The sequence below is a fragment of the Apostichopus japonicus genome, chromosome 19 (assembly GCF_037975245.1).
Source record: "Apostichopus japonicus isolate 1M-3 chromosome 19, ASM3797524v1, whole genome shotgun sequence".
Taxonomy (NCBI): domain Eukaryota; kingdom Metazoa; phylum Echinodermata; class Holothuroidea; order Aspidochirotida; family Stichopodidae; genus Apostichopus; species Apostichopus japonicus.
Genome location: NC_092579.1, coordinates 4,677,067 through 4,698,167, shown reverse-complemented (window position 1 = coordinate 4,698,167; position 21,101 = coordinate 4,677,067). Strand labels below are relative to the sequence as shown.

Here is a 21,101-nt window from a genome sequence, read left to right as displayed (position 1 = left end):
CCAACTGCTACAGTTCAACTTCATTCTGTATAATTATTTCTAATGTCATTTTTGTACGATATACAACAGTCTTTTTAAGGTTAAAGTAACGGGTAACATGATTAGCGTGAGCTTTCATTGGCCGTTCTGTATAACAACAGAACGTTATGAACGTTAAAGTACCGCAATTTAACATCCGTAATTATAGTTGAAGAATGGCAGATGAACGCACTTTAATTGCATAAGGCTGGTTTAGAATAAACTGTATTTAATTGTGGTTATAATGAGTAATGAGGGTCTACAATCAACGGTCGACCTGATCAGTCACGCCTAACGGTAGACATAAGCGTATCAGTTATAGATGTTACATAGCCGGATGAGTGTTAATATCGACGGTGTTTCGACATTAGTTAGTCAACTGTGTTGTATAACTGTCTTTCGGTGGTTCGATTCCTTGGATTGCTACTCACATGACATTTTAACATTGCCTCGTTTGCTAATTCGAAGCCTCCTATAACTTATGATATTTCTAACGTTAGGCATATGCATGTTCGATGGCCGCGGCTGAATGCCATATTGAATATTGATAAGATTAAACTGCCAGCGCAGCATAGATGAATGGGGTGATCGTTGTTGCTTGCACCCTACGATAAGTACACTTCATGCGGGAATTTGGTCATCATGTTGCTAAGGGTGATTACACCGGAAGGCTTGTTGCCATAGTGACCATACTTGATCTGATCCGTTTGCTTTGAATAAGCAGCTGAGATAGCTTGGATCGGGATTACTTTTTTCCGTATCTTGTATTAATCCACCAGTGAGTTTGAATGAGCACCCAATATCCTTTGTCCGTGAACAAAGTGTTCGTTTGTGCATTCTAAACTTGAAAGTGACAGCTTTTCAATGCACAGAAATCACAATTGATTTCAGTGATGCAGAAACTATCGCTATACCTCCTTGATCCGGAAAACCTGAGTAACTTCCGTTCCGTCTCAAAATTATCTTTTATTTCCAAATTCATCGAAAAGGAGGTGGCTGCACAACTTAACGCCTATTTATCTACGAATCCCCAATTGAAACCCTTTCAATTAGCCTACATGAAGTTTCATGGCACTGAGACAACCCTCTTATCTTTGCACAATGATATTCTAAACTCACTCGATTCGAGACAAAATGTTCTTCTCGTTCTCATCAACCTACCTGAGACCTTCTATATATACAATTGATTATAACATTCTGTTATAAAGCCTGGCCAACTTATATCTCTTATAACTTAAATCTCTCTTTGACTGGCTGAGCTCATATTTGAAAGACAGTTCACTGTCAGTCTCTATTGGTGGGAAACATTCCATGTCTAAACCACTACATTCCGGCGTTCAACAAGGGTCAGTTTTAGGCCCTCTGATGTTTACATTGTACATTTCTCTATTGAGTAGAATCATTCGTCACCACAACTTGCAGTTTCACAACTTTCACCAATACGCTGTCAACAACCAGTTTACCTAAATTTGTTCCAGCTAACCGTATCAATGCAACAACTTCTGTTTAGGCTTGCATTAAAGAAATAAAATACATGAGTTCACCCCCAAAACAAGCTGAAACTCTATATTTCTAACATAGAAGTGCTTCTAATTCGTTCTTGATACGACACGCTACCTGCACCCATCACTGACTTTCATATTGGAACATTATCAGTAAAACTCACTGATGCGGCTAAGAACATAGGTTTTACATGCGATACTATATATATTTGTCAAGTATCATATCTCTCTAGCACTTACCATTCGATAAAGTTTTTCCTTCGTAAAATGGCTTACTGAAAAGTACTGCCAAACTGGATTATGCTAATTCATCATTTGAATGGTTTGCCTGACAATCAACAACAATTACCTCAACGTACCCAGAATACTGCAACTAGAATTACCACACGGTTCAAGTAGGTTATTATTGCTATTATTGTTATTGTTGTTATTATTGTTATTATTATTAGTATTGCTTTTGTTGTTATTTATCATTATTTTTATTATTATTGCTATTAATGTTATCATTGTTATTATTATTATTGCTATTAATGTTATTATTATTATTGTAATTATTGTTGTTGTTATTATCATTATTATTATTGTCAAAGTTATTGTTATTATTATCATTATAATTCACAATTTTCGCAAATACACGAAGTTGGTATATGTACTTATAACCTACCGCATATAGTTAATTACTTTTTACAAAGCTGTAAATCTTCAAGTAAGGAGTCACAGATCGACCACTTGCGATATCATAACCCTGTGAAAGCAACTGTGGTATTTCCGAGAAAAAAATTAGTATACTAATAGGAAGAACACATCCAGATAAAAAAGAAGAAAACTTTGCATTAGACGAGTTTTATTTAACTGAATATAGCAACGTGTATTAACGGCTTCAAAGTACCGGTTAAAAATCGTCGCGTCGCTTTCCAACCAGAATGCAAAATGCATGAAGGCTTCGATGACTTCATTGCACTAGACTTCTGCTTTTGTGCCTTTGTCTTTTGCCTTTGTCGTTAACCTCCATTTCATTAACAAAGTCTGTGCAAAGTATCTCTTTCGAGATCCGGCTTTAGGAATCACAAATGATGATGTTTGATCTCTAGAGTAAGGCAAATATGTCACCAAAACAGAACTAGTATTGTTCGATACAGGTGACAAACGCCTACATTGGAATTACGACCTTCCTTACCGGTTTCGAACCTCTGGACATACAATCAGCGTCCATAGCCTAGTGGTTAGGGTGTCCGCGTACAGAGCGGGAGGCCCGGGTTTGAATCCCGGTGGAGGCTGGAAGTGTTTTCACTGTTCTGGATTTTCATTCGACATTCGCGAATGAGTAACTGTTACCCAGAGCCACTATGTACGGCTCTGCTTCTACCTATTCAGTTACTTATTCGACAATGCTATAGGCGTAATACCTATGGCAAGCCGAATGCTATCTTACAAGATGTTCAAGATTTGGAAGTGGAAAAGCCAGATTTTAGCGTAGTTTCCAAAAATAAAAGAGGTCAATCTAATGACAATGTAGAAGAGTACCATAATGCGTCTTACACGGTCCAAAGGGTGATTGACCAATTCAAATGACCATTACACCGTCACTTCTTAAATGAACACAAAAGGACAACGAAAAAGCTTTGGGCCCTATTCCATCCAGCACGCATTGGACCACCTAACCAATGGATCAAATGAACTCTAATGACAATGTAGAAGAGTACCATAATGCGTCTTACCCGTTCCAAAGAGTCCTTGACCAATTCAAATGACCATTACAACGTCACTTCTCAAATGATCACAAAGGGACAACGAAAAAACTTGTGCCCTAATCCATCCAGCACGCATTGGACCACCTAACCAATGGGTCAAATGATATCCAATGACAATGTAAGCGTACCATAATGCGTCCTACCCGGTCCAAGAGTGCTTGACCAATTCAAATGACCATTGCACCGGCACTTCCTAAGTGAACACAAAAGGACAACGAAAAATCTTTGGGCCCTAATCCATCCAGCATGCCTTGGACCACCTAACCAATGGGTCAAATGAACTGTATGACAATGTAGAAGAGTACCATAATGCGTCTTACCCGGTCCAAAGAGTGCTTGACCAACTTAAATGACCAATACATCATCACTTCTTAAATGAATACAAAAGGACCACGAAAAAGCTTTGGGCCTTAATCCATCCAGCACGCTTTGGATCACCGGCCAAACCGATGGGTCATATGAACTCTAATGACAATATATAAGTTACCATAATGCGTCTTGCCCGGTCACTCTTTGGATACGGCAAAATGCATTAGGATACTTTTGTCATTACAGTCATATTACTTATTGGTTTGGTGGTCCAAGGCGTGCTTGATTTGATTAGGGCCCAAAGTTTTTCGTGGCCCCGTTACATCCATCTTATTATAATGATGCTGTAGTGGTCACGTGAATTGGTCAAGCATGGTTTGGACCGGGAAAGACGAATTGTGGTATTTTCCTACATCGTCTTCAGAGTTCATATGACCCACTGATAAAACCTCATAAATTTTTAGTGAAAAAAAAAACACTAAAATGTACTTTTTCGACGAAAAAAATCTTGATAATCTCCTATTGAAGCATTCGGCTTTCAATAGATGTGTTTCGCATCCATTATCGAATAAGGAACATTGTGTACTACAGTTAATTTTCGCGAATGTCGAACGACGAACGGGGAATAAGTAACTAACTTCACACCGGTTGAAGTAAACACTATATACCAAATGCGAGGTCAGTGCAGTACGTCCTCTCAGATCCATTGTGCTACAAAGCAGGCTACACTACGATCTAGGTCGCTGGTACTGGTGAATACCGTCAGTTGGTACAACAAATCCTGACGTTAAAGCAACGAGACTTCCTAGGTACACATGTGTCCACATTTTACTGCTTATCTTAACATTATTTTGTATAGGCGCCTAGGCCTCCTACTCCGAGTCCTACTAGTACAACAGTTGTCCTAGTCTACGAGCCTAGTATAGGCCCTAAATTAAGCTACAGTTGGCTAAGGCTACCTGTAATGTAGGCTGTATTCAGTAAATGTTAAGCTAGGCATAGGCCTTTAATTTATCCTAAACGAGGCCTAGGCATAGACTTGCCTTTAGGACGAAGACACAGTAGCCTAGTTATCCTGGGCGTCAGTGTGTCTTAACATTGTAGGGACAGAGCAAAGAGAGGATGCACACACTATGTTCAGACCGTGCAGCAGTTTGAACCCACTTTAACTTGCCTTAAGGCTTTATCGCATGTGGATGAACATGACAACAATCAGCGTACAACTTAAACTTGCTCACAAGTTTGCCACGCTACCGCTTTCACGTACAGTATTGCGAATGTTTGCAATGATTACGATACTGTAGTATTGGTACAGTATTACTGTTATTTGGGTTTGACTATGTACAGTAGCCCATGAGTCACTGGCAAAATACCGTACAGTAGTGCATTTTCTATACAGCGAAGTTTAAATTTTAGTTGGCTAGGGTTTCTGTGAAGGCCTACATAATACGTAAAATCACAGACAGATGAAAAATCATTCCCCATTGTGGTTTACAGTAGGTCTGCTTTTATGCCATGTGTGTTAAAGTGTACTTCTCACTGTCATCTTTGGTCTGCAGATGCATGTGATCGCACTCGCAGGCCACAAAAGATAAGGCCTGGTGCGTGCCCTCTAGGTTAAGAAACACCAGCTTTAGGCAAATACTTAACAGCCTACAGTGCTACTGTACTTACAGTACAGTAGCTGGATGGATCAAAGATATCATGGAACAAGTCCGAAGTCAGATATGGTCATTTATTTTATTTGATCCCAGATTCTGGACTTTGGTCAGTATAAAGCAAGCTGTCAATCCAATCAGAAATTTGATTACAAAAAAATGAGAGCAAAAAAAGTGTCAATCTTTTACAACTGTAGAAGACTGGGCGTACATTGTTACCTTAAAGTCAGCCGGTTATTCCCATGAGTCAAGCCCCATATCTTAAGGGTCTGATTCTTCCATTTATCTTTCAGAATCTGTAACTGAGGTATGTGAAGTGTCGTTCTCAAAATAATGTTAGAATGTGACAAAACACCTGACAACTGTAATTGTGTAAAAAAAAATCCCATAATTTAACATTAACTCGTTAATTTAAAATAAGTAAGTGGATGCGGAGTGTTGTTCTTAAAAATAATTCGAGAATGACAAAACAACTTTGTTGCTGTGAAATGTTTGTTTACAAATGTAATGAGAGGAGAAACAACAAGAGGACAACTAAATTAAAGTTCTAGGCATATTTGTTTGGAAGATGCAAAATGTAAAAGCTGTTTACTACTACATGCTTAAAAACAATTCACAAAATTTGCAAGATCACTATGGGGGATGCGAGAATGGAATAAATTGATTTCATGGCAGTTTTGATGAGCAGTATGTGTGCATGGGGTATATTCGCTAATGTTTCTTGTTATAAGTATAGTTTCGGTACCTACATACTGTGCTGTCACTCTAGCAACAATTTATTTCTTCAGAAATGTTGTATAAATCAGCATAAAGAGGTTGTCATCTACGCACGAGAAGGTTAACTTCTGAACCAGACGAAATCCAGATGTTCAAGTTTTCTTTAGGTGTTCTTGTCTGGGGCATCAAGCAGGGAACAACTTAGTGTTCACATTTTGTACAGTAGGTATATTAAATATACTGCAAAAGCATTTTACTATATACTGTAGGATACAGGATCAATTATTACTTAGCAGTACTTATTTAAGATACCATGACCTTCCACACAAAGATTTTACTTTTAAAAGTGACCACAGATATAAAGTAAAACATTGTTGAATAAATCTTATGATTATTTGTGTTGAACTGTGTACATAGCAGTTGAAAGAAAAGTAACTAAAGTTGTATATATTGTAACGAGTCACAAGGGCTCTCCTGTCGCACCGACATGGGTTACGACTAGTCATGAGATGTATCGACCGAGTTTAATTACACTCTAATTGTTAATTGAAAGTAAAGAATATAGATGTATTTTTCAGTTTGCAAAAGAAAACTGACGATTTTAATGCTTTCACAACTTCAGGACCCCTCGAAAAGCGCAATTTGGGTAGAGAGGTCACAAAAGGTTGTTGAATATTGTAATCTAGATGCTTATATGAACCTGATTGTTGCTTTTCCTGTATACAGTACTGTAGTACGTATTGTTGAAATGGTTTCATTTCCTTATCAGAATGTGATTTGTAATCTGCATATATTTGTCTGGATCATTATCACTTACATATATATTTCAAAAACACTTTGAAAACATTTTGCTTGTACACTACACTTTGTGTGTATAGTCAAGGCTTCATAATTGACGCACCCCCGTAATTGACGCACCTTCAAATTATTACTAGTAAAGATACAGCAGGCCACCTAAACTTTTTGCAGTCAAGCAGAATTACATATTTCATGAGTTTGAATCTATTTCAGTTATTTGCTGACCAAATTGTGGTATTTTTTAAGCTTTTAACACCCTACCCCCAGATTTGCACGTTTTTTGGGGATTTGGAAATCTTACATCCTAAAAATAACCAACATTACCTCAATATGATAACACGACTCTCTGGGACCTGACCAGTCTGAGCTTAGAGGCTCAGAGCATAGCAAACAGCATCTACAGTCAATGGATGTATACTAAGGCCTACACTACAGTTAGCTTATCGACGAATGTGTCAATTTAGGGGTATGAGAGAACTTGACACGGCAGACATTTCGTGGTCAAATTCTGCTCAATTGTACGGTGCATAAGCACAGAACCTTAAATATTTTGAGATCATAACATAAATTTCTGAGGAACTTCACATATGAAAAACACATACAGTTGAGTGATTTGGATTTTTCCTTGATAGACATCGTTGATCAAATCCTTAAGTGCGTCAACTATGAGCCCACCATGCTACATGATAAAGTATTTTGTTGATTTAAGAGAGATTTTATTGGGTCAACTTTTGTGAGGGTTTCCAGGAAGTCTTCCCTGGCGTCCGGAGAATGCCTTGTAGCCATCCTTCAAAGGGGTGACTGTTATGTAATCCGATTTTAAGTCTTGATAGTTCATGAGAAACAAAACACTTGAATGCTAGTAACGTATCTATATACAGACTTTATTAAATATTGTGGGATTTATATATATTCACCTACATACAGTAACTTAAAATATGATAAGTTCTCTGCAATGCCCCTTTAAAGGCATTGAAGACTCGCCCCAAACCGCGTGCGGCCATCTGAAAAAGTTAACTTTCTGTTGCTTGCAAGTGACATTTTGTTTGCCTCGCTACAAAATGCAGACAGTAATGAAACGTGATACCTTAATTGTTATCTTAAGCTGGACTTGAGATGTCCATCGCTGTATCGTTTGTATACTGTGCTGTGGGTATTGACCGCAGCTGTATGTGTACTGACTGTACACTAGTGTCTAATTACCGACGGTAGCAAGCTGTGTGTGTATTTTCTGGTATCGATGGTGGTGTTTAACACTTCTGTTACACCTCATTCGAAACTAAGTCAAATTACCGGCATTAGACGTTTCTTTTTGCGCGAGTCTTAACACCCTTTATAAAGGCTAACTTGATGAAGAAGTTGGGTCCTCAGTGCAGGCCTTAATGTTGATGTTTATCCATTGGTTTATAAATTCTAATAATTAACAACCCAGTAAATTTGTTCTTTTTGATTCATGATTTATAAGAAAATACCATTGGATGACATTCAAACCCATTTACATTTGATAAATTGCATGATTTATGCAGTATCGTAAACATGTCCTTCGAAGCCGTAGTTCAATCAATAGTATCTTGTTGTTCCATTGAGTTTGGTGCTGTCCCCGAGGAACTGACCACACTTATGGTCTGTGTATATAGCCCGAAATAGTCCAGGACTTCATTTTTAATTGATGAACCAAAACTTAATTAACAAACAAATTAAAAAGTGTGAAAGAGATCCAACCTACAGTAGACTGATGTAGCCGATTGTTTCAACGATCAATAACACATCAAATTGAAGTGTGTACCTACTGTAATGTCAACCTTTAAAAGAAAACCATAATTTTTTAGATATATATATATTCATGCTATAAACAACCCCACAGTTATTTCAACTTGTTGAATGAAAGTTCTGGTATGCTGGTAGTTGGTATCATTTTCTTGTTTGATCCCTGTTTAAATATATATTTTATAACATTTATCCGTGGAATAAACTAACTACAGTTCTCATACAACCTCCTCAGGGGTAACGATACTTTTTTTTTTTTCATCTTCTCGTAGCCATGGATACAGGTAGCCCCTTTTTCGGCTTGCTACTGTGTGTAGCTGTTTGCTCAGTTACCTTCGCCAAGGAGTGCGGCATGTCCGTGTACTATCGATTTGATTGCTATCCAGAGGCTGGTTCTAACCAAGGAAACTGTGAGGCGAGAGGATGCTGCTGGGATGATTCTAAGGAGTACGGAGATGTTGGCATCCCATACTGCTTCTATCCCACAGACTATGAGATGTACCAGATTTCTGGACCGGTCGACACGGACTTTGGCTGCACCGCAAATTTGACGAGGTCACAGCCCAGCTATTACCCGGACACCATCAAAGATTTGAAGTTAGATATCTACTATGAAACGAAAACAAGGCTTCATTTCAAGGTGCATTCATTGTCATTCTTTGTTTCTCTTTTCACTTTTTCTGTACATTTTACAAAGTAGAACACCTGTGTCAAGAAGTTTGTCTCATTTTAAAGTTTCATTCTTGGGTCAAGGAATCGCTCCAGCAAATTTAAAAAGTCCAATATTTTTTTGTTTTTCCATGGCAGTATTCAATCTACATTGTGAGTCCAAATAAGAGCGTCATTTCTCAGTACATTGTTCAGGTGACACGATATATATCGTGGAAGAGGAGAAGGTCACCTCAAAATGAATGAGTTAATTCGTTTAGATGGAAGAGAGCGTTTGCTGCCATGTTGTTTTGAAAAGGTGTCCTTATCGTACCGAAATTGTTTCTCAATCTCCTCGAACCTTGTATAGATCTACGACGCCACTCAAAAGAGATACGAGGTTCCAATTGACACACCGAAAGTGACCCACAAGGCCTCCGAAACTGACTACAGTGTCCTGTTTCCTTCTTACGGATTCGGATTTGGGGTCACAAGAAAGAGCACAGATCTCCCTATGTAAGTACCTCACCTGCAGTAGGTTAACATGTCAACCATGGCCATACATCCAGACGTCACAACACGGCTTTTGTTTACTGCATATGAAGCACGGGCTGCTTGACACAGATATCTCCAGGACACAGATATATGTCCAACGGCACCTGAGGTTTTCATGACCGTTTTAGTCTGGTCTGCAGAATCTTAATGTATTGAAACTTAGTTGTCATCATTTAATCCAGTTGTTGAGATGTGAGGTCGACTTGTGATGGGATGTTCCGGACGTAACGTTTTAACTTAACGGATAGAAACTCTGCATGTGGAATTTGATGATCTTCTCAATAGCTCCCATGGTTTCAATTTTTTTCAGCTTTTGTCTACATTCTAATGTGTTTGTGACCTTGCAGTTTGGATACAAAAAGTTTACTGTGGCTCACACAATTCATTTCATACCCCATGGGGTAACTTATTCCGCATAACGGCCTACTTAATTCAATAGCATGAATGTAATTGCGTGTGATTTTAAGCAAGTGAAGGCAGAAGATGGAGGGAGGGAAGGGGGGGGTGGGAACAGATGGGGGCAGTTTGGTGATGGGATGCATGATTTACTCTCGTTTTCTTCCCAATTTACAGTTTTAACACCAGCGTTAGTAACGGCGGATTCCTGTTCAACGACCAATTTATCCAAATTTCCACGATCCTTGCCTCGAATTATATCTACGGTCTTGGGGAGCATAGAGGGTCCCTCCTCCGCTCTCCAAACTGGAGCCGTTTCACGTTTTGGAATTCCGACTATCCTCCTCATGTAAGTATGTTGCATTCATTGGTCTAGACAAAGATTATGCAAATTGGGTGATGATTGAGTCATACGGCATAGTTTTCTCGATTTGTGGTTGACCTTAAAGTTGGATCTACTGGAGTCACTAAATCAGTATCCCTACATTTGTTAACTTTTAAACTAGCTTGATGCCACTCTCTACGGTACCCATCCGTTTTACCTTGGATTGGAGCCGACCCACGGCAACGCCCACGGTGTGTTTCTCCTTAACAGTAATGCTATGGGTGAGTGTTTGTCTTTCCAATCTGACATTGACTGCAATCCAATCCACTAGGCAGTGTCTATGGCTATTAGTCTTAGTAAATATTTCAGAAATAGATTATGTTTTATTATGTTTTTATTGTAGCATGAAAGCGAAACATAGACAATGCTTCCTCCTTCCCGAGTAGTAGCTTCATTGTTTGATTGTAGACAATCAACTCATTCCGTCGACTACTTCAACGACGTCCTTCCCGGAAAATGAGTGTCGTGTGATTAAATTACTGGTGACATGGCAGTGTGCTGCTCTCCCCCTTTTTCTGACTTAGTGACCCCAAAACTTGCTAGATATGCTAAAATGTCTAGAATTCAAAACAAATTAAAGACAAAAACCCATGAATAATTCATGTGATTTGGATAAACTGTTTCTGTGAAATGTAATGCTTTGAGAGAACTTTTGTTACAAAACATTGTTGCCTTAGTTAAAGGTTTAGCCATGGTGTGTATGGATGGAAGATCTACTCCCTTGCCCACAAAAAACTAATATGATTCATTAAGTTGTTGTGAACAAACAATATCTATTAGAACAGGTCAGCACTTACTGTCAAAGAAGACACTAATCCAACTATCACTGTAAGGTTATATGAAAGAGAACTTTGTGATGAACCACTCGCCCAGACACCAAAGAAAAATAAAGAAAAATATTTAAAACAAAACTGAAGCACATTTGGCTCGATAATGTCACTTTGATATTCGCTCAAGCCTTAAACCTTGTGAGATTTAAAGAGGATCATTTAAACCTGTGATACATGCCAATACAATACAGTAAAAGTTTTTCTTAGTTGGTTGGGTCAGTTGTTTATTTGTTTCTTAGCTGTTTGGTTCAGTTGTTTATTTTACAGGTGTCTGTATCACATTGACTAATGGTGATGGTTGGGGATTGTATCTCCTACTTTAAGTTAACCCTGCAGCGTCATGTGGGAGAACCAACAATTTGAAGTGGCTAACCACTCTGATATGCAAGTTGTGAAACAGTAGATTAACATAATTAATTAATTGATCTTAACTTGAGGAGATAAAGTCATTGTAAATTGTTGCTTTTGAGCAAAATTCAAAAATATAATAATGATATAGCTTGAAAAACCAGACTAGATATGGTGGAACATGAAATTCACTTAAATTGTTCATTTTACAGAGACCATTTGTCTTCATAGTTTATTTTACAAAGGCCTATTGTTTACTTTGTTTATTTACAGAGGCCATAATCCAACCAGCTCCTGCCATCACATTTAGGACAATTGGTGGAATCTTGGACTTTTACATCTTCCTTGGTCCTACCCCATCTGATGTCATCCAGCAGTACTTGGAGGTCATAGGTCAACCTTTCCTCCCCCCTTATTGGGGATTAGGGTTCCACTTGTGTCGTTGGGGGTACAAGTCTGCCAATAGGACGCAAGAGATAGTTAACAGAATGAGGGCTGCAAGAATACCACAGGTTTGTATCATAGACTGACAGAAATCTCATGTTTTGATCGGATATTTAAAGATCCGAATCGTAGGTCAATTCCATGTAATTATTAAGTCATTTCGGTCTCTGAACATGAATAGTAACGGTTACCCAAATGTTTGCCTTTGGTTGGTCACCAACATCCCCCTTCTCCTCTCCAGGCCTACACAACAAATACTAGTATTAAATGAGCAATTGCTGCAAAGAACCAATCACAAGTGAGAGACAAAAACCTCAGGAGATTAAGATTCTTGCGCACACAAAGCAACTACAACTGATAGCGCAAGATGTTGCATTCTGTAAAAAATCAAAGTAGAAAATTATTTTTTTAATTTATCCTTTGTTGGAAAACGTAGTGAGCTGCAACAGTTCCTGGAAGACTGCTGAAGGTTGCTGTTTTTCACTTAGAAAACTTAAAGAGATACTGTAAATATATATTCCATCTTAGTGTTCACACTTGCAAAACTTGACAGAGAGATATATGGATCCCATGCTATTGCATATAAGTGCTCTATGATGAGCTGATACTGTATCCTGATACAGATATTAGCCAATAGTTCTCACGTACGAAATTCCATAATGTGGCCAATTTTTGGTCTTATTTTTAGTCTTACTGCTTGTATAGCTAGATGGACCATTAAACACGTTTGATATGTGAATTTTAGGTGATATACACACTTCAAACATTTGTCTGCTGGTACCTATACAAAGCAACAGTGTTTCCCCATAAGGTAAGCAGTTACACTATGTTTATTTTTTTAAACAAGAGGCTTGGATGTTAGCTTTTAAACTTTGACTCCCAATGTCAATACAGGCTCAGTACAAACAATACTGAGAACGTTAAAGTTATTTTGGCTTATAGCCTGAATTGTTTTGGAAACTAACACAAATAATCAGTACATGGTTGGTAACACTGTTTGTTTCTAAATGTTGAATATGCATCATTTTAAGAAGCTGCTTTTGTTTCCAGGTTTATAACCCCTGATGCCCCATTTGTAGATTATCACGATGGTGATAATGATATTTTGGGGCAAACCTCTCAGGATGTTTTATGACTGTTTGTCAGGCAACCAGGTCTTTATCTTTCTTTGGCCGAACGTCAAATATGGTTGACCCAAAAAGTTAGGGATTAGGGATCTTAATTTCAAACATTGTGACATCAAATAGGTTCCCTTGTAAGCATTTGTGATGCCATGTTTGCAACAAAATACCATAGCAAGTATATATATCATCTGTTTCCCAGACTTGACCATCTCTCTCCAAAGGTGTCAACCTGCAGAAGGAAATATAAGAAGATTGTTGCCAGAAACCTGGAGATTTTATTAATGTGTTCTATAAGTCTGATCAAAACCATTGTTTAAACGCACAAAGCAATGCAAAACTACTTTACTTTGTTTTAATCGGTTTAAGATGTTTTCACATCATCCCACAGTGAGACAAAAACATAGAAAACTGCATTTCTCATGGCTTAAACCATTAGAGTTAAAAGGTATGGTTTCAAAAGGCATCTCCGGCAACTTCAAACGTTGGTTTTCACTTCTGTTTGAATGTAAAAATGTTTGTAAATTGAATTGAATTAATTTTGTGAGTTGGTTTGTTCCTCCCGTCCAGGATACTCAGTGGAATGATATTGACTACATGCAATCACATGAAGATTTCACCACCGATTCTAAAAGTTTCAGCAACTTACCCGACGTAGTAGCTGATCTACATAACCATAAACAGCATTACATATCGATGATAGTATGTACATAGCAACCCATATATTTACAGTGCATGAGAGGAAGCCTAAGCCTTTTTTGTTTTTGTTTTTTTGTGACAGACAGTGGAATCATTGCTGCTAACAGAATTTGAAACTCAAAAATACTATGTCAAGTGATTTCTTTTATTGGTGTTATTCCCTAATCTCTTGTTAGTAATGTTTCAGAGAAGCTTATTAATAATTACGACTATATAAGCATCCTCAGGGGCATCCTCACATGCTGTGACGCATGTCTTGTTGCCATGGCATTGCTGTTGCCATGGTAATAGGTCTACTCACCCTGAAACAGTACTAATTTTGTCAAAAATAATGAGAATACTCTCCAAAGGTTTGGCACTTTCGGTGATAATAAATGTCACACGTTTCTCTCTCGTAAGGTTTCGTCCTGGATCAAAACTTGTGACAAAGAGACATTTGAGTAATGGTTGTCAACAAAATGAATATTTTCTGTAAATGCATTTGATTCCATTCTGTTTTCTAGAGCTATTTCTTCCTCTCATGTGACTGCAATTTATATCTGCTAACAAAAAAAAAGAAGACGTTTCATCAAGTATGTTTTCTGGTTTCCTTTTTTCAAGTATTTATCACATATTGTTTTTCCTTCAATTATAAAAAATCATATGAAAAAAAAAAATGTTTACTTCATAAAACTTTAGACAGTGATAACTTTTTGTGTTATACTGTGGGATAGTCAGCTTGTACTCCCTCTAATCCATTGCAACTATAGTATATTAAACTACTCTGTGATGAGATACTTGAAAACAACCTGAACAGAATTAACTAACTTGACTAAACACCTTCTTTTTTGTTTCCAGCTATAAATACAATTTTTATTAAAAATTTGCTGAGATCATCATTTTTTTTTGTATCAAAACCATTTCTTGTTTTTCATATAGGATGTGCAATGGAATGATATTGAATATTCAGTTGGCCGCAAGGACTTCACCTTGTCAACGTCTTCATTTGCGAATCTTCCTGAGCTCATTAAAAATCTGCATGATAATGGACAGCACTACATCCCCATCGTAGTATGTGGCTCCGTATTCATCGATACTAACAAAATTACATGTCTTTTGTCAGAACATAAAATAGCTAGGGCAAAAACAGGAAGAAGGAAAGAAAACTCTGTTACAAAACATGTTGACAACACTCCACAATAATTGCGTAATGTTTCTTTGTAATTTTATACAATCCTCCCCCGAGCCAAAACAAAAAAAATCCTCTTACCATACAAGGACACACTTGAAATAATTGGATGAAAATTATTTTTGTTATTGTAAAACAGTGTTGTTATAAAACAGTGCAAACATGCTGAAGTAGTTACAAAAGCCTTATGCAAAAAACTGATCTGACGAAAATCATTAGCTTAACTTATATCATGTGCAAAAAAAAACTCCTTTAATACCATACAAGGACAAACTGGAAATAATTGGATGAAAATGATTTTTGTTATGATGTCTTATTATAAAACAGTGCAAACATGCAAAAGAAGTTTCAAAAGACTTATGCAAGAAAATGGTCCGACTGAAATCATTAGCTTAACTTATATCATGTGAAACAAAAACTCCTCTTACCATACAAGGACAAACTGGAAATAATTGGATGAATATTTTTTTTTTTATTATGTCTTGTTATAAAACAGTGCAAACGTGCTGAAGAAGTATCAAAAGACTTATGCAAGAAAATTGTCCGACTGAAATCATTAGCTTAACTTATATCATGTGTTTTTGGCTGTTTTCTCCCAAAATTACTCATTGGAGAAATGATTCTTACATGCATGTGGCATTGTTACATTTTACTTAAATATTCAATATTAAACTGTTGTTTGAATTTTTCGTCCAGTAGGTTTTGTCATCACATAAGATGTTTAATATTATTCTCTACTTAAAATTGAACATCATTTTGCACCAAAATAAAGATAATAATAAAAATCATGAAAAACTCATTTCCCATGCAATACATTACTTATAATTATTCACATGAATGAAACTGATTAAATTATGCTGCACTTATCATTTCCAACAGCCATCATATTTTTTTTTGTCATATTAAATTTCATTTTGTGTTCTCTAGCCATTCTGCAATATTCCATTTCAAAAAATTTAACCTGTCGATTTTCTGCTTGTTCCACATTAATAATACAGTACACACAATATTAATTGTCATGTCATGTTTTTACACCTCTATATTTAAGTTTAATATTCTGTTGAAAGCTGGAGAGATTGAACTTCTACTTTCTGTTTAAGTGTCATGCAGAAGAGAAAAAAAGAAACAATCTTTTTTGTCAGAAATGAATATGTATCAGGTAGTGTGTGCTGCAGCTTTAAAACTGAGCTCATTTCTCTGTTCCTGAAGTAAAATATTTACTTCGCTCCTCGCTTACCTGTCTCCTCACAAGCTTAGCACCTCGTTCTACCGTGCCTATAAAATCCAAAAAAAAGGGGGAAAAAAAACCTGTAAAGTAAAATATTCAATGCATAAACTAAACAGATAAATAGGGACACCTTCAAACCTGAGAAAGTGTCTTTGTTATGGTTTATTTTTTTGAAAAGTTGTTAATAAGGTTCCTAAGAAGAAATTTACAGATTCGCAAAATGAGGACAAAATCTAGTGGATGTGTGTTATCATTTTCAAATCATAACTTTTCACAATAAATGATCTGATGAAGTGGTAAATTTATTTAATTTTGTTGATAACATGTGGGGCAGGGGGGGGAGGGGTGGTGTAAGGAGGGGTGAGGGGAGGAGCTTAGAGAGGACAGAGGCAAAATTAAAATATCTGACATTATCTGATCTGTACATTAAGGGGTACATCCTCCTTTTGAGCAGTTGTAGAATTTTGCTGATTTGAATTGGATTCAACAAAAAATTATTATTATTATTATTATTTTGCCAACATATGCTAAAAAAGTCCAAAATTGATTCATCGGTCATCTCTTTTACCTCCACCCTCAGAGGATTTTTCCATTTTCTCTGTATCATAGGGTTTTTCTTCCACTCGTCTAATTCCGATGAGAAAAAAAAATATGAGGATTGGTATTTGAAGGCTTGCTAAAAACCTATTAAAAATAACAGATTATTTTCAAAATTGGACCTAAATGGCTTCCTTTATCTCTAATTATTTCTTAAGAACATCTCTTTAAAAATCATTGAAAGGTTTTTAACATTGTTTAATCATCTCAGGATCCAGCGATCAGCAGTTCACAACCGGCGGGATCGTATGCTCCGTACGACGACGGAGTTAAAGCAGACGTCTTTGTCAAAGATGCAAACGGGAAGATACTCGTCGGAAAGGTGAGTCATTTTTCATAATTTCGAGACAAACTTGCAATTAAAAAATTTTGGCATGGATGGAATACATTTCATTTCATTTTATTTGTTTTTCCTCAGTGTACAAACATTGAAATAGTGACAAGGTAATATTTTAATTAAAAAAAGTCATTGTACAATGAGAAGGGAAGTGATCTATAAACCCTTAGTAGGCCTAGCTAGTAGAGTCACTCCCGATGAAAAAGAGAAAAGAAAACAAACAGATAAAGAGAGAAATGGAAAACAATGCAAAGTATATGAATTAATAATTATCTATATTTCCTTACCTTAGATTCTTTTCTTAATGAAAGTGGAGAGACGAGTGAGTTGATAAGAGTTTGACAGATTATTCCAGTTGTTATTTGCACGATAGCGTACGCTATGTGTACGCTATTATGTAACCAATCATGGTATCAAGTAAGGGTACTGAGCATTGCGTTGTAAAGGAATGACATGAAAACACGACCAGCTGCCTACATACCTGATCAGTATGTTTAATCGCCATAGCCGTTGTATTCTGTATCTCCTGGAAACAGGTGTGTGCTGTGGGGTCCTTTGATTTCTCATTAAACTCCAGGCGTTCTGTCATATGTGCATCTGTTTTTACCGCGAAGGAACATTTGTGGATCGTGAGAGCAGATGGCCTCATGAAATAAGTTTTAAATTTAGTAAATATTTGCTTCTGTGTCATATTTCCATCGTTCTGCTATAATAATTTGTAGTAGGTTATTCTGTGTGATAGTCTTCTAGCTCAGTTACATCTTCTCAACTTCATAGAGGCATAAGAGTTTAGATGTACTGGGTATCAAAAACATAAAAAAAAATAGCAGATGAATTAAGTGAAAATGTCAGATTATCACCTTCATGGATTTAAGGACAAGAACACAAGAAACCCCCCAAGAAACGGACATGGGTTTTGCATCAGCCATGAAATTTTTCTTGGTGAATAAAACAAGAATAATTTGAAATAACCCCTTTAAAGGTTGCCCTTATCAATAACTGCAGTTATTTATAACTGTACTTAGAGAAGAGTTCAAAACTTAATTATGAAGGATTCTTACTGAACTTTTCTCCACCTGAATAAAAAACAGATTCATACAGAAAGTGAAAGAATTCGTTTAAATAACTAAAGAAAAGTATGAAAACATTCCCTAAGAATAAGATTCATTGTTTTTGTTTTGATCCTTTTGTTAAGGTTTGGCCTGGAAATACAGCTTTCCCTGACTTTTTCAAACCTGAGACCAGTGGCTGGTGGAACACGCAGCTGAAAGGCTTCCATAGTCAAGTCCAGTTTGATGGCGTGTGGTTGGTTAGTATCATTCTACACTCTCGTTTTGCTTCATCTTAGCAGCTTTACTATTTCATTACAATCCCATTTGTAGTGTATGTGTAGTTTGCTTCTTTGCAGGGGCAGAGGGAAGGGGTGAGGTGGGGGGATTCAACGATTGGCTGTTGTCTCCACCTTTAAATAATTGAAAAGAAACCCCGCAGCTTTCGTGACTTAAAATTGACAAGTTTCTTAAGTTGAGACCCATCACCCTGTCCACCCTAAGCTCTCACACTCCCCTCTCTCCCCCTCCCCTTTACTATGATATCATTTGGTATATTTCTGTATTTGTAATTCATATTCTGAGCGACATGTTGAAACAGGGCTCTCTGAAGTAGATGCCTTTGCACCAGTAGGCTCCAAATGTATCACCCATCTGTTTATTGTAAATTTGCTTCTATACCACTTGATCTACTTCTAAGTTCAAACTGTGCACTGTAGCTGTGTTTATTCCTAGACAAGCTCAGCCATATACCACCGTAGCACCTCAGGACCATCGGCTAAAAGGAAAACTTAAATACAAACAATAAAGTCTGTAAAGTTTTCACGATATTCCAAGAAGACCGGAATTTCAAGTGACACCAGAAAAAAAAGTGCACTCTTGTTATACGTATTAACGGTTAGGTAAAGAATTGGAATTTTCAGTGAAATTTTCCTATTATTAATATTACCTGCTCTTAGACTATTCAATTGACCAGTTTCCCCAACCCCCTAGACCACCTTCTCCTCCTTCTACCTGTCCCCATTCCTCTCAACAATTCCTTTCCAACAGGAAGAGATAATAGCATCTCAGATGCCTGTCTTACATTTTCTTTGGAAATTTCTCTTTCTGTTTATTATTCGTCATGCAGGACATGAACGAACCGTCTAATTTTGTGGATGGAAGTTTCGAAGGATGTCCAGGGAATAGCACTCTAGATAATCCACCTTACCTACCATGTGAGTCTGTCTGTGGGGTTATTCGTGCCAGTAGTATTTGTGTTTATAAGCTAAGTTTTGTGAAACAGTCGACAGGGCTTGTGTCACGTTATGGTCAACTCTTATTTACTCATGACTTGAACAACTAAAGCAACATTCACCTGAACATGTTTTGATGTTCTAGAAGACTTAACTTGACTCAGATGTAGCCCCATAGCTCAACAGGCATCACATACTACCACTGGCATGCCTAAAGGGGAGAGGGAGGGGGGTGGCTGCCAAGGGGGTTAAAACCTTCATTCAGAGCCCTTTTTGTTTTACATATTGACAGTTGGGGAAGAATTAGACATCTCCATCAGGACAAAGGCTCCTGTCATTTAAAGTTCATGCTCCTTCCTAAACATCGTAGGGGGGGGTGAGGATTTGGAATTTCCCCCGATACCACCCACTTCCGACATCCTGTGCACGTCACTGCATAATACAACAACCCTGTTTTCTATGGTCAATGGGGAACGAGGGTTGTAAATTAGGGCACTTTGAAATATTGCTATGCGTTTACTTGCTTTGCCTAAAGTAGATTGTCTATGTTTTGTTGTTAAGTATGTGAGGATGAGCTAGGACGCAACATACAATACATCCCATAAGAGGTTTGTAAAAAGTTAGAATGAGTTGGATGAAATAGATTTTTAACCAGACAGGGTCTTCAATTGAATGTCTCAAACCGATTTGTTTTCATCTATCTTCCAGCTCTAACTCACGGTACTCTGTACGGCAAAACTCTCTGTCCATCCTCCCAGCAGGCCATCAGTTCACATTATAATTTACATAACATGTTTGGCATCTCTGAAGTTATGGTTACAAACAAGTAAGCTCCCTTTTATTCACTTTGTGCAAGATACATGCCAAAGAAATACGTCCATTTGTACACAGAAATCCATTTTCCTTTGGATATTACCCGTAATTGTTATACCTGACTGTGTGATAATATGGGAAGTAAGCTTTTAGTCTATGAATATTTAGTTTTATTCTTCTTAATTATTTGATTTCCCACTTTTGTGTAATGTTTGAAATAATGGGAATGTCATGTAAGGTTAGGTTATTCACCAAGATTCATCACAATGGTGCACTATGCATATTCATGAGTTTAAGTCTGTTATGCAATAAGGGTGTAGTTTGCAGATATAAATGTTAGATATATTTGTTATTTTTAAGAACTTACCTGTTCTTGCCAATACCAGATATCTCATACTAGCTGAGTAAGTTTCTCATAAATAGTTCCATTTTTTTGGTAGCAAGCCATTTACAAAAGAAGTTTTTGCTGTATTATAAGATTGAGAGAGTAATAAAGATGTGAGATTGTCTTTGCTCTCACAAAGATTCTGTAAATCACAGATAAATGTTTTAATTTTTGTTTCCATCCTCAGGGTGATATCTCAACTCCGTGGGAAACGTCCATTTATCATCTCGCGGTCAACGTTTCCTTCATCTGGTGTCTACGGTGGACATTGGCTTGGAGATAATTACAGCAAATGGCCTGATATGCATTACTCTATTACAGGTACTTAAAAAGAATAACCCAA

At 37.1% G+C, this 21,101-nt stretch overlaps 1 protein-coding gene across 3 annotated transcripts in view; it reads left to right on the top strand.

The window, feature by feature from the left end:
* The first annotated feature begins 4,218 nt into the window (after positions 1 to 4,218).
* The window catches only part of LOC139959886 (lysosomal alpha-glucosidase-like), a 25,529-nt gene continuing 8,646 nt past the window's right edge, over positions 4,219 to 21,101 (top strand). The window contains exons 1-12 of one of the 3 annotated variants that reach the window (XM_071957800.1): positions 4,219 to 4,389; positions 8,793 to 9,160; positions 9,539 to 9,684; positions 10,297 to 10,468; positions 10,626 to 10,725; positions 11,956 to 12,194; positions 14,865 to 14,996; positions 17,151 to 17,261; positions 18,472 to 18,585; positions 19,455 to 19,542; positions 20,269 to 20,386; positions 20,946 to 21,079. In XM_071957800.1, coding sequence (XP_071813901.1) covers positions 8,795 to 9,160; positions 9,539 to 9,684; positions 10,297 to 10,468; positions 10,626 to 10,725; positions 11,956 to 12,194; positions 14,865 to 14,996; positions 17,151 to 17,261; positions 18,472 to 18,585; positions 19,455 to 19,542; positions 20,269 to 20,386; positions 20,946 to 21,079 — 1,720 coding nt within the window. In that variant the 5' untranslated portion in view covers positions 4,219 to 4,389; positions 8,793 to 8,794. Of the gene's footprint in view, positions 4,390 to 8,792; positions 9,161 to 9,538; positions 9,685 to 10,296; positions 10,469 to 10,625; positions 10,726 to 11,955; positions 12,195 to 13,817; positions 13,950 to 14,864; positions 14,997 to 17,150; positions 17,262 to 18,471; positions 18,586 to 19,454; positions 19,543 to 20,268; positions 20,387 to 20,945; positions 21,080 to 21,101 lie in introns of all 3 variants that reach the window. The other 2 variants (XM_071957801.1, XM_071957799.1) reach the window with 2 other exon arrangements.